At 44.7% G+C, this 14,891-nt stretch overlaps 1 protein-coding gene across 1 annotated transcript; it reads right to left on the reverse strand.

Annotated features, from left to right (window-relative positions):
• Positions 1-4,266: 4,266 nt before the first annotated feature.
• On the reverse strand, positions 4,267-5,325 carry GPR148 (G protein-coupled receptor 148). Its single transcript, XM_008930174.2, has one exon. It carries the CDS (start codon positions 5,323-5,325, stop codon positions 4,267-4,269), a length of 1,059 nt encoding a protein of 352 aa, XP_008928422.1.
• Positions 5,326-14,891: the final 9,566 nt, after the last annotated feature.

Raw genomic sequence — 14,891 nt, forward strand, 5'->3', positions numbered from 1 at the left:
TGCAGACCTTGGGCAAGCAGGAGCCAAAACATCCCTCACTGACAAACACGAGACAGCACAACCACAGCTTGGCTCCTTTTCCTCTCCTAACTCACGAGTTGCTCAAAAATTCTGACGTTTTAATAGCAGTGCATGAAGAGTTGTGTTTATTTGTCTCCCTGCTCTTTGTACGTTTTGGATTCATGTTGCAATCTGAAGGACTCGAAGCATACTGAAAAACAAAAACCTTCAGGATCAGTAGTTTTATGCAGATGCCAAAAATCACAAGCCTTGTGAAAAAATAGCAAGAACCAGCAGTGCTGGGCCTCGGTTACCAGCAGTGAGGTGGGGTTGGAAACAGAAGACAACAGAAATCAAGTTTCGGGGAAACTTGTAATTTCCTTTTCCTATCAAGGGCTCTCTCTCATCTGTCATGCATAACCCCCTCCGGCAGGGAATGGCCACAGTCACGGTTTCTGTCCAAAGAACACACTCTATGTACAAACAGCGTCCCGGAGGCAGCTGGTGCTGTTCCGCAGGGCTGGGACACAGCCCCAGGCTCTCGGGGCTGCCCCCAGTGCAACCAGGCAAATGCCTCTTTCCTTCTGCCCTCTTACTGTATTAAACTGCCCGTAGAAAATGACACAGCCAAGGGATGGAGCAGAAGTAGACACTCTAATATTAATTACTGAAACTGTGGGAGGTTAATTAGTTTTACTGAATAATTACTGAAATCGTTGTAATGAACTATACCCCAAATCCAAAGCTGTGTGCTTGTTTACCTGCCTGGAGATCCTCCGTATCTCCTTACACTGAACCTGATCCCACAGGAGGCACAGACCTATCTCTGATGTAATTATGTCTCCAGTGTTGTATGGCACAGCCCCAGCCCCTGGAATGCAGGTCTGACTCCCTTCAGTCTGCAGGTTACAGACAGCAAACTGCACTGCAAATCCAACTGAGAGAGGGAAGAGAGCAGTGCTAAACGTAGTGACAATGTTGGCACAAGAAAAGAGGGGAAAAACTGAGCATGAATATATTTAGGCTATAAATTAGAATACTTCTAGTGATTCATGGTATTGCAATTCATTAAAGGATTACTGCCCCCAGCTGCCAAATCACATGTTAAAGCCAACTGCTCTCTGTTTCACTTTAAATTAAAATGCTGGGCTGGCACAGTGACATCCAAGAAGTTCACTTATATGACCAGGGAGAGGTCGATTGCTGGGCTCTGGTAAATAGGTTCAGTTTGAATTTCCAGAGCTTATGTGGAGACATCCTTACAAGGCTGGTAATCACTACAGCCATGAAGTTCTTGAAAATACAGAAGTCTAACAATCTTTGAGACAAAACTCAAGGCATGTATGAAAAGCATTACAGGAACCTTGTGCTTGTTATGTTGTCCTAATGAGTCCTTTGGTCCTATTCAGACAGATTGGGGAAATCCCCAAAGGCAAATGATTCAGGGCTGTGGTGTGTATCCTCTATACACTCTGTAATATACTGCTTTTGTACCAAACAGCACAGTAATATTCCCTGGGAAGACTTTGTTTACAAGCAGTCACTTAAGAAAAACTTACCTATCTAATGTTAAACCACTTTAATGTGGATTAATAAAATATCAACTTGCAACAATCTTTCTTAGAAGGTCATTTCCACAAAGCAATGTTTTGTTTGCCTGGTCACTGTGGGCAGACTTCATATACACACAAACTTGACACAATTCCTAATTCACTTGCTCTGTCTTTCCGTGCCCTTTATGTTACCAAACTTCCAGTTGTATCTAAATATATCCAGGGAATGTGTATGTAAGAAAGAACTATAGAATTGGCAACAGAATTCTGTCCAGGAGATTAACTTCATAATTGGTAGGAAGATCAAGCACTATAACCTGCAGCTATGCAAAGTCACTTATGGTCACTTATACTAGTTACACAGTTATCTTCACCCCTTATCATGAGAATTTCCAATATAGGTAAACTTGAAAGGACTTTACATGGACAAAACAAACTCTAAGTTGCCAGCATCTTTGTCAATGGGCACAGGTATAAAAATCGGCCCAAGATATGAGCAGCCTGGGGATTTACAAGTACCTCTTCCATTCTTGATCTTTCCACATGCCAAGGGGATTTAGTAGAAAGCACCTGATTTAGTATGCAGCCATTTTCCCCATCCTCCCTAGGGTTATGGAAGATACCTGTTACAGACAATCTGAAGTCTTTATACAAACACAGTTTCTGTGACAAATGTCTATGGTACATTCATCTTGGAGAAAAATAGAAGAATCCAGTAAAAAGTGACTTCTAGATCCTTTTATTGAAGAGTACTGAGAAGCACAGGACCACAGTTAAAGCAAATATGCAATATTACAGTTTATTCACTTGCAACAACTTTGTCTTAGAGATGCTTCTTACACAAGAAGTGTCCCTTAGCAGCAAAGCCTCTCTAAGATGTCCCTGCTCATTCCCCCACCTCTGTACTGGAATTTGTTACCCCCTCACCAGTGCTGATGCAGCTGTTTGCAGAACATCCTATAAAGCAGATCATTGGGATAATCTCAGTTAAAATAAAAACCACACCAGTTCTCTCTGAAAGGATATTTTTAACCTGCAACCCCAGAAGCAGTTGCATCAGCAAACAGGAGAGAGCAGGCACTGCAATGTGAGGAGAGTAACAAGCAGTTTGGAAATGACGGGAGAAGATCAGCAGGAACCACTCAAAGTGGCTCCCTTGCCAAAAACATTCCATGCAACCAGACTCCAATCTCCTCCTGGCTCACAGTGGAATTCTTCAGACGAGCGAGAAATAGCCAACAGCCATATTCAGCACTTTCTGTGTATAACTTCAAGCAAACAGAAGGTGAAAAGAGACTGCACATAAGGGAAATATTGCACAGTGAAATCAAGGACCTTTTCTTTTAAGCCCAATGTATTTTTACATAAAATCTAACGAATTCTAAAAGTAATATCTTTAGAAACACAGAGCTCTTTTATCGAGTCCAAGGAACAGAACGGCAACTTACATTTCCCACACTGATGTTTATACCTAATTAAATTTTGGTTTCTTTAAAGTCAGAAATATGTTTCACTTGTCCTCTAGAGGTAGGGGGCTGATCTGGAAAATCCAAAAGGCTCTTACAAGATCTTGCCCCTGATGCACCAACTGGCTCTGCAGCCTTTCCTCCTGGCCTTCCTAAGGCTTTAGTGGCGGGTACCCAGCAGCAGCTCTGAGACGGTGCAGCTGTAACCTGGGATCAGGCTGCTAGAGAAGATTTTCGTGAGGCAGAGCTGGGAGATGCCTCAGCAGGGATCAGACGTGGTGTTCATGCTCAGTCCCTCGCCCCGGGTTCCTGCCGGAGCCATGCTGTGGGTACAGCTGTGCCCAGCCTGGCGCCTCACTACTCCTGCCCTGCTGCCCCAGCTGCTGCCCCAGCCTTGGCCAGGTCACCTCAGTGCAGCCTCAGCAGGAATCGGGGCTCTGGGCTGCTCCAGGCTCCTCCGGCACCAGCACAGCAGGACACCACCCTGCAGGGAGGGAATGAGGGAATGCCAGCCGCTGCCTCCGGCTCAGCTTCCCTCCCCAGCAGTCCATCCATCCCTGCAACCCCCGGCACTGTCATGTGCTGGGCTGTCCAGCAGGCACTGATCAAAGGTGACTCCCACCAGACAGAGATTTTAAAAAACTCCAGTGTTTTGCAATTGCCAGACGGAATCCATAAGGCAGCAAACACACCAGCACACTGCACAAGCTGAGGCACAGCCTTTTGCTGGGTGCAGCAGTTTCCAGAGGCACCTTTCAGGTCATGTTTCAAAGAATAGGACATTGGCTACCAACCTTGCAAGAATACACTGTGCATGAAAGATACAGTTGTTCTGTTCAGAGCACGTTTAGTTAAGGGTCCTCTGTCGTAACGGATGCTGTTAAGGGACCTGTGGTTACCCCCTCTGCTTCACAAAACTTTTAATTTTCTTCTTTTCCAGAAAGGCATTTGCAACAGGTGGGTGAAAATGATCTTGGTTCAATGTCTCCTCCCAAAGGTTCTGCCTTTCACATCAGAACAAAGCTTGTAACTTCATCCGGGGTAGCATTTTCTGTATTCTCAACCATGACATAATGAAAGATCTGTTGCCTTTTGGCACCAAGGAGGCAGAGTGGTCAACCCATGTCTTCTCTACCATGGGTTGATCACTTCTTCTCCACTTCTTCAGAAGCTGAGTGATTTCCATCAGTCTTGCATGATAACAGGGTAAGGACAACTCCTTTGCTGAGACTGTGCTCTGCCTTGGCTCAGGATGGTGGTGGAGCAGGTGACACCATGCGAAGCTGCTTCCTCCTGACAATGGATTTGAGAGAGGCTGAGATCTCTCTGTATCGAAGCCCATACAGAAAAGGGAACAAAACTTTAGGAATAATCATCAGGACATTGCAGACTGTCAGGGAGACCAAGATTCCTGTCTGCAGTTTGATGAGAACATTAACACACAAGAATGATTCCACAAAAAGGGCCAAGAGTGGAAAGAAGTAAAAAAACAACACAGTGTTGTGCATTAAGAATGTTACACTGGCTCTGGAGCAGATGCTCTCCCATATACCCGAATGTTTGGTTTTAAAATACAAAATAGCATAGCAACAAAATATTACAGACAGGCAGAGAAAGACAACCATGGCAGAAAGCCAGAAACAGAGTTTCAGAGCATCAGTCCCGTTCAGAGTTAATATTAGTATTACTGGAACCGAGCACGTTTCCAGGACACAGGGCACAAAGGTGTGGGTGCTCCATAGCACCAAGAAAAAAATCCCAGGGAAAGCTCCAGAACACACCCATAGTAAAACTATAATTTTTTTAGTTCGTGAAGGAGGCAAAATAGTGATGTAGCGCAAAGGAAACAAAATAGCTACGTATGTGTCCAAGACTATGGCAACAGCTGTGAACAATCCTCCACAGTAAGCCACTGCCAGCAGAAATAACAGGAGGACACAAGCTTCCTTTGGGAAATGTAGGTGTGCTGCATTGAGAGCAGCTGACAGGGTGTAGAACAACAGGTAGATCAGATCAGAAAGCAGAGCATTTCCCAGCAGCATGTACCTTGTTTCCTGACGGATGTTAAACCGAGAGAAGATCACGAATAAGATGGTAGGAATGATGAGGACACCTGCCATGAGGCAGATGACTGGAGAGATTAAAAACATCTTCATGTTTGTGCCTGATGGGGTGAGAGACAATTCCTCCAGCAGAAAGTACAAAGTAGTATCATCCAAACCTGAGGAACTGTTGAACTCTATCTCCCTGAGGCGGCGCACAGTTGCATTTGATCTCCTTACTGAGGCACAGCCAGAGATGTCCATTTCCTTAGGATTTAGGGATGATTGCCTGACTTGAAGAAAGCAAGATAGATCTTCTACATTGAGTCCTTAGAAAGGCAAATGAAGCAGAGGTTTCAAAAAATCCATGGAAGCAACGTGATTTCTGTAGCCAATTCTACCAGCTCTTCTCAAGGACAGAAAGCTGAAAGTTGCAACTGAATTCTGTGGTGTCAAAAGACGGTTTTGCCTAAAGTGGAGATTTTATTTTCTTTCTGCAAAATCTAATGTTTAGAGAAGAGAATGAATCTCTGGGTGGTGTAAAAAGGACTAAATCCCTCAGCTAGCTCTTTGATCAGAAATGAATGGGTTGATCATTTTCAGTAATTTGAGTTTGTTCTCATCACATTATCACTCCAATGATGCAGGTGAAATATTGGCTTGATTAAACAAATATGCAATGATGCAGATCAACATTTCACATGTACTGATGTAGGAGAGCCATAAATGTCATTGGGTGGTTTTGCACCAATTTGTAAGCAACAACACAATTGATTTGAAGGTCAATAAAAAGGCTCTCAATCCTGTTGTAAAATTGTAGCACAATGATTCTAGTGAATGAAATTACCTTATTTGTAGATGAAAACCATTTTTGCTTCAGTGAATCAAACCATGTTATTCATGCATGATAAGCCTTCCCCTGCCTTTTTTCATGCATGGTACACAAATACTGAACTCTCATCTACTGCAGACTTACAGACAACCTGAGAATTGTCTGGGATGAGTGACATACACTGTAATGTACCAGCACACCCTACAGCAGACTTGGGGTTTTCAATGTCCATTTGGAGACCAATTCCTGGCTTGCTGGCCAGGACACTGCTGCTGCACTGTGCTGCCTTTAATATCAGATCTCAGGATCAGAGCTGGGGGTGCAACGAGAGAATTGTGAGGGATTTGGATTGCAGAAAAGGAACTCTTCAATTTCTTCCAGGCATGGTCTGATCAGAAGAAAAGCTTTTTTTTAATTTTTATTTTATAATAGGCAGCTCCTCACTTAACCTGGCATTATTGTGTTCATTATCTGCCCAGCACTACCAGCACATGGCAATGCAGTATCTTTCCCTCCATGGGGGTCAGGGCACAGCTCACCACACAGAAAGCTGTGCTGTGCCATGGACATGCTGGTTCAGGGCATGCCAAGCAACAAAGCAGACAGCTCATGGAACTCAGCATCAGCCATCAAATCTTGTGCACATTTCATTTCCTTACACACTGATAGTTGGCATCCACAGAACTGGATGTTAAGATAGTTGACAGGCTGCACCATATGGAACAAAGGGACAGGAGGAAAAACCAATGATAATTTTAAGCACAGCATTTCAGTTGCTATGGTGCCTGGGGTAGGCAAAACAGAAGGTGTTTGTTTTTGCTCACTCAATCCTGCATCCACTGAGAAGTATGTGAGCAATATTGATGCAATTATGCTTCAGGACCATGCCTTGCATTTATCATTGATGATGATAACATAATACCTTAAGCAGACAGTAGAACTGTTGAATTATACTGTTATTACAAAATGGAAGGGAAATGATGAAAACTCAAGTATGCAGGTCACCTCCAATTAGAATTTCAGATCTCTGTTAATGGTGGAAGTGTTTTCTGCCTCCCAGCTCATAGCACTCCAAGGATGTCCTGTCAATGGGCAGGATTGTCTCATTTCTATTTAAATTACCACTGTATTTTCCACCATCTGGTTAGGATTCAATGTGAAAAAACAAGAGTTCATTGTCATCTCAGCTGCACACTTTTGGCTGTTAGAAAAATAAATCATAGAATGGTTTGGGTGGGAAGGGACTTTAAAGTTCATCCCATTCTAGATGAGTGACTGCAGGTTCCCTCAGCTTTAACTGTGCTCGTCCTGAAAGGAACACAGTAAGGCCCTAGTTCAACAAAAATGGATAACAGCAAATAACTGGAAGACAGTTCAACCCCAGCAGATCTGGGCAGGTCCAGCCAAAGCCACTCCCCTCAGATTTCCACAGGGGCTTACAACTGTTCAGTACAGTTCTGCTAGATTTAAAAATGTGACAGGTTTGTGTCTTGGTACACTGAAATAAATCCAGAAATAGGTGGCTCTGAGAATATCTGATTGTTGTCTCCTTTCATTTTCTTGACCTTAGGAGGCATTTCCACATCTGGACCATTTGCAAGGGGCTGGCAGCTCTGAAGACCACTCCTGAGGATTCTGAACTTAGACAGCTCCTTGCCATTGCATCTCAGTGTTCGATATTTTGTGGTGCCAACCTGAATGATTCTCCTGTAATTTCCTGTAAACCTGGCCTTAATGCTCTAGTTATTGATTTTTTTAAATGCTTCCTGGTAAATTTACGTGGACACACTTTTTACATATCTTGCTGATGCAGACATTAGCAACCCCTCTTCTGGCTCAATACTGTCAGTATTGATTTTCAAACTGAACCACACACTGTTAAGTACTTTACTCATTTCTGCTTCAATAAACATCCTACTGAAAGCTTAGTTATCTTATCTGATGAGTCTGGGAGATCTCAGAAAGAATGCATCCAGCCACACTGTAAATCCAGCAAAGACTGCATTACATTATATTCTGGTACTGACTACAAACAGGTATTGCCAAACTGAACAGAAAAGGTTAGAAATATTATTGTCTTACAGTACTTGGTGTGGACTTATCTGTGTCCACACAGAGGGAAGCTTCCTACTTCACAAAGAGTTTAGCCTGACCAACTGAACAAGTCAACAAGCACTGTGCAAGAAAGGGAAGCAACCTAAGATTTCCCCAGCCCTCCATCCCAAGAGACTGTGTTAGAAGGGGATACCCAGAGGAAGTGTGTGACTGCACTGCACGCTCACCTTCGCCCCTGAGGCTCCTTGAACCATCACGTCTCTGTCTCAGTGTGACCATGGAGTCTTTGACGTGGCTGCCTCCCCAGATCCCAGCCTAGAAACTGCTCCTGTGCTGAGTGTCTGCCCCAGACCCTGGGCTGCCTGGTCAGGAGTCCAAGAGCTGGGTAAAAAGGTTTCCTTGGTCTCTGCCACAGCTCCTTGGACTGTGTTTTGGATGAGACAGTTGGGTCCAATAAATCGACATTTCCACTGGAATTTTGTTTCGTGGGCATATTCCCAGGCATGTTTAGTAACAAAGCCTTGGCCTCAGGAGCCTTCATGTGCTGTTACAGTTTCTTCAGCTTCCCACCATGAATGCCCCTCTTCCAGGCTTATCCAGGTTCAGAAAGCACCTCCCTTGCTGGTGAAGCTCCCCAGGCCACGAATAGCCAAGTGCCCAGGAGCAGGCCAGCTCCTCCCAGCAGGGCAGGGAGAACCAGATTTCCTGCCTGTATCCATCTTCTCACTCTGGGGAAATGAGCTGCTGCTGTCAGTGAAAAAAAGTAATTAGAGCAGTTTGACTCTGCTGTTTTTCTGGTTGAGCCTTCCCTTTTCCTTCTCCTTTACATACAAAGTCAATTAAAGACAACTTTTTTCTAAACCTGTAAGCCACAGGAGAGAGGTACAACTTGCCCATGCCTCAGCTATCTGTCCCCACCTGGGTCCAGAAGGATTGTTCAGCCCTTGCTTGTTATTTGCTGTAGATAAGAGACATAAACATTGCTCTTGTAACTGTACGAAGTTCACAAATCAGGCATAGCAATTACTGAAGTTAAGGAAGTAAAGAAATGGATGTGAAAACTAAGATCAGATTACAATGCTTGTAAAGGTCAAAGGAAACCTGAAACAAAAGTAAACAAGAGTGCTTGTTCGAAGACATTTTGATGAGGCTCCCAAACAGAAGAGAGGACATTGGGAGAGACTGGGAGGGCTTAGCATTAAATCCCTGCATCACTTTTTCTAATTCCAAATACCATCAAGCCACTGTGATGACAAAGCCAAGGTAAATTTTGTACCAAATCTGCCTTCAAGGTGCAGTATTAAGAATTAAGGTAGGTGTCAGAGGAACAGAATTTTGGAATATTTGACTGTAAGTCCCAGACAACACCTGCTTTCCTGCAGGTCACTGTGTGTCTCTGACTGCTGTGAGCTGCAGCCAGCAGAACTCACCCATCTCCAGTCTCTGAGCCTGGCAAGGCAAAGCAAGACGTTTTTTCCTCCTCTGCCACAGTAATTCTTCCGAGTTGGAAGGACCTACGTGGTTGATCCAATAACATGTTTTCTGGTGACAAGCTGCAGATGTGACCAGGGATTTACAGCAAACAACTGCTTTTCATGGTCATTTATGGACAGACTCATGGGACACCAAGAGAAGCCATCCTAGAGTGTTTCTCAGATTTAATGATCTCTCCTGCCTACCTACTTTTCATAATAATGCATTTGTGAAACAGAACCAACAGCCTACTAATTAAGGCCTATTTTTAAAATATTATCTTCTTTCCTGAAGCAGTTCAATTTGTAAGGAGAAACCTTGCTTAAATTTTGAACACTGCACAACACTGGTGCTAACAGGAGTTATCTGCAGAAATCTAAGGCCTTTAGATAAAGAACAATAACATATCACTCTCATCTGAAAATTTAGCATCTATCAGAAGAGATTAAACCCATATTTAATATAACATAGAGTCATGAGCAGAACTAGAAGTACACATCTGAATTGGTGGCTTTTTGACTCTTCCTTTAAGATAGGGAGAAAGCTCCTTCTCATGAGAGAAAGCTTCTCAAATGGAGGAGCTACACACCCCCCCAACCCCTTAGAACACCATTCCATCTCAGATTCTCTGTCTTTCTGGTGGTTGCTGGCACCAAAAGCTCTGTGTCTCTGTTCTGTCTCACCTGCAGTGATCTCCAGCATCACCCAGGAAGGGTTGCTGCTGGCAGGCAAAAGCAGAAGCTACCTGGCCATGTGCCTGTTTTAACTTTTTTTGTCTCCTGTAAAAAGCCAGGCAGTACAGGGGAGGTTTAGCATGATACTTCCTTGAAAGATGATTTGATGAGAAGGCAGACAGATGGCTGGAGAGTGCAAAGTGCAAGTTAAAATGAAATACCAAAACAGAGGTGGAAGAAAAACAGGTAGAAGAGACAGGTTGGCATATATAGGCAGACAGACAGCAGCTTTAATGGTGATGCAGCAGACAGGAGGACCCCAGTCACAGCTGTGCACTGCCACAGTTCCTTCCTGACAGCGGGGAAGGGATCGCCTGCCCTGTACAACCCGGGGGACAAAGATAACAGAGGAATCAAGATGGAAGGAAACACTCTAGATGCGGAGTCAAGACAGAAAGGGGAGGAAAAACACAGTGTGAAAGAAAATACACATTATCTCTTCCTATTCATGCCTCTTGATGACAGGCTGTGAATGAATGCATACAATCTGTACACGGCACGGAATAGCACAAGGCACAGCATCATCCTGGAGAGGAAGGAGCCTCACTGCCAAAGTTAAGATGCTCCTTCCCAGTTCCCAGTGCTGTACTTAGGGTGGGCAGTGGTTCTTGGGTGGCAAAGACGCTGAAGCAACATTGGCTGTCTGCAGTGACACTGCCCACAGGGAGACACTGACCTTATCTCACACTGATGGAGCAGGTGCCAGGCAGAGCTGCCATATGGCACAGGGATTAACTGCCAGCATGTGCTGAATAAGAGTCACAATCTCCTATTAGCCAAGCAGGAACATGCTGTGGGCCTCTGATACAGTGCCATTCACCAGCTCTCGTCCCTCCCTGCCAGTTCCTTTGTTACTTATTCAGCACAGGTGTTTAAAAATTAGATTTTCTCCACAGGAGGCCTCACTCTGCCTCGTCCTTCTAACAGCAGCTTTGTATGCTCCCACTCATTTCCATACCAATTCCCTGTTCCTTCACACTGGAGATTCAGACTTCATGGCACAAAAACAGCATTAGGGCAGGAATATGAACACAAATGCTCTGAACTTGTAAAGAAAAGAGAGGGTTTTTTGGGGGGGACAAGATGTTACTTTACCACTGTTTGGGTTATGTAAGCCCACATCAGTCTTACTCTCCCAGTGACCTCCACAGGCACAAGGCAGAGGGCACATCACTGCCTGGTATGTCCAGACCTTCTCACCAGACTGGCAGAGCTACAGTTCACAACAGGAAGAGATCGAGGCATGGAGAGAACATTGCTGAAGGCAGCCAGCAAGCTAAGTTAATTTTATTTGCCAAGTTAATTTTATTTCTAGTTTAATTATTTGTTTCTTTCTTCTCCAGTCCAAATTCCAGCTCATTAAAGGATGTGCATGAGAAGCACCAGAGCAAATACATCCTCTCCTTTCCTTTATTATTGTCCTCAGTAGCACCCAGAGCCAACAACAGTTCCAAAATACCTCTGGGTAGCTCAGAGATAGCTCAGCTATCCACAGGCAAATGCCTGTCCTGTAGGAGTTCATTATAGTTACAGCTATCAGGATGACTAGAAAAAAAACTATTTTTCTAACCTATTCTCAGTATTTTCTCAGGAATTTCTAGGTTCTTTTAATTGAGCTGCTTCTTCCTCCCATGAAGCAGCAATGTCTTGCTCCAAAGAAAACATTTCAGTGCCCACCCAGCACAATGGATAGCAACTAAGAGGAATATAAATATGCACAAAACTACTATAGATCACAAAAGCTTCAAGACAACATATACAGGAAGAAAACTTAAATGAATTATTAGACCCTTTAAATGAGCCATTTTAACAAGCTGTGAGATGAATGAGATCAGAACTGCCCTGCCCTCTCACTGAAGTCCCGCAGCGATGCTCTGGGGGAGTTCAGGGGCACACCCTCCTGTGCAGTTCCCACTCCTGGAAGCACTGGGGATGTTCTGGTGTTCACCCCAATACCAGTTGCCCCATGACCCCTTCCCCTTTCAAACACCTGGTTTCCCTGGCAAGCCCTCAATATTCTGTTCATTTTGGATCTTGCCTGAGCTCTATTCAAACCAGTGCTGTTACATCAGTGCCAGCTCCAGCTCTATCACAGCAGCTGTGGAATTACGTGTGCCATCCCCCAGGATGCCACCTCGACCCCTGCCACTTGTGTCTCTTCGTTTGCTGCCAGTTCCTCCTGCATCCATTTCTGAGCCAGGACTGCTTATTTCTCTTATTTCTCTCTCCTGCCTGCTATTGGAGGTTTGAAGTGATGGTGAAAATGAGACGCACAGTGTCACTTTTCATCCCCAGCTATCTGTCCTAAAAGTCTCCAAGACTATTTGTGAACCTCTTCAGTAGCTGTCAACACCCCCTGTGACTCAGTTTCTAAAATGCACCACTAATCCTCACTTTTAGTCGAAACAAACACACATCCAAGGCTGTTTGTGCTGTTGGCAGCCTGAGAAGCCAAGGAGTCAGTGTAAGGGGAAGCCCTCCTGCTCCCACAGCCTCAGATGTGTTCCACCAGTATCACAGAATTGAAGAACGGTTTGGGTTGTAAGGGATCTTAAAGACCATCTCGTTCCAACCCTCCTGCCGTGGGCAGGAACACCTTCCACTAGACCAGATTGGCCAGGGCCCTGTCCTGCATACCCTTGTCCAAAATCCATCTCTCTTGTAGCTCCTTTAGGCACTGAGTCTCTCTGGAGCCTCCTCTTCCCCAGGCTGACTCTTTCAGCCTGTGTTCACTGGAGGCAGTACAGGCTTGTCACATAAGCCAAACGTTCTTGAACTCCTGCTGTCTGCCTGGCCTGACACAGGAGCTGCCTGCCACGTGGTCTACATTTGGTTTCACAGTCAGTGTCTCACCTTGACAGTCTGCTAAAAACATTACAGAAGCAGTGACCTCAGCCCTGAAGGGTGAGAAACGGCACGTAAGGACAGAGCAGAGGAAGGTAAGGATCCTTGAGGCTACACCCCAAGCTGTTCACTGGCAAGATTCCAGGCACACTCTTCCTGTTCCCAAAATAGAGAGAAGTCTGTCTCATGATTAGCCATCAATAAACACCAGCTTGGGGACTTTTCCCCCCACCAAGCAAAGCCTTTCAGCCTGCTGGGGAACAGCTTGCAGTAGGTTAACTCCCTTTGTCAGACTCAAAATGGGGTCCTTGGAGCCTCACAGGGTGTCTGCAGCGATACAGAATTATAAAAAGGTATTTGTTTTTGTAAATGAACTGGAAGAGGGTCAGCTCCTCCTACTCACCCTTTGTGCTGTCCTTTCTGGTTTTACCGTGCTATAAATCACCAGCTTCTCTGATAATTTATGCATAATTGGATCTGCACTGATTTCAGCAAGTGGCCTGACAAAAGCTGCTCTGAACTACTAAGTAATTTACTGGTTTTGTTTTCAATTAGTACAGTAGCCTCAGGAACAAGCAGCCTGTGCTCCTTGTCTAGGCACCAGAAGATCTCTAACCTGATAGAGCCATCCAGAGGTTAGGCAGCATCTGGTCAGCTGAACAGCGAGAAGAAACATGTTCCTACACCCATGTACCTTATTTATTTTTCAGAGAACCTCTTCTAGTCTAGAAATTTTCCTCCATTTTAATCTCCTCTGGAATTTCCTTTTTTTGCCTCCAGACAATCCTTTTCCTCTTCTCAGGGAAATACCATACCTGCTCTGATCTTTTACTTGGTTGGATGCTAGGTATTTTTTGGGTGGAGGGGATGGTGGAGGGAATGGTTTTTCTGTACAATCCTGCCCCAGGAGCTGACCAGCCCAGGCCTCCTGCATCTTCATGTAGTCCCAATGAAAACAGCAACAAATGCAAGACAGCTGTGTACCATGCCTTGGAATTTATGCAGGAATTAAGACAAACACGAGAGGATGTGCAGAGAAGAGAGATTACGGCCACCTAATTCAGTGTGCTCTGGGCTCTCAGGCCAGGCAGAGCATGCAAAACACCTGCATCTGATCTACTTACATTTCTGCACTATGATCTCTCATGGGGACTGCATGGGAGGGGATTATGGCTGCTGTGAGCAGCACAGAAAAGCCACTGTCACCTCACTGCTTACCATGTGCATTTTTCCCCTTCCAGGCCAGAGCACACGGGTTCTTGCTGCTGGACCCCAGCAGAGCTGTGACTGGCACCTCCAAGGTTCGGCTCCCTTGATGTGCTGAGGTGCACTTGGAACCACATCTACCTTGAAACTCTGAAAAGGATGGGCCAGACTGGCTTGGACTGGGAACAGTTTGTCTCAGGATTACTTTTTGTCAATCAGATCTGACCTGGGCTTGGCACTGCTACAGTATGAGCAGGATTACATTTATTATGATCAGCCAAGACTGTGTACAGGCACCCTTTTTCACAGAATCAACTCCTATAATTACAAAAATGTTGGGTTAACCCAAAAGCTTGCCTTTTCCTTCACAGTTTCACACCAGTAGTGGTGCTTAAAATTGTTTTCTCTGCAATTCACATGCCCACATCTCTTCTAAGCTTCCAGTCTTGAGATTGTCCAGATTGTCCCTTTGTCCTTTTAAGACCCTGCACTAACCACACTAATCCTCAGTAAGTAATCAAATCTCCCCATCTGTGCTTTTACTATTTCCCTTGGCACCATGGTATGACTTCTCTATTTTAATTAACTCGAGCCGGATGCCTTGTCAAGACTTAGTTGCTCTGATTTCTCATTATGTTATCATAATACCATTTAGCAACACCACCCTTTTCAGCAAGAAAAAACTG

Source organism: Manacus vitellinus, unplaced genomic scaffold, assembly GCF_001715985.3.
Source record: "Manacus vitellinus isolate BGI_N305 unplaced genomic scaffold, ASM171598v3 scaffold_60_pilon, whole genome shotgun sequence".
NCBI classification, from domain to species: domain Eukaryota; kingdom Metazoa; phylum Chordata; class Aves; order Passeriformes; family Pipridae; genus Manacus; species Manacus vitellinus.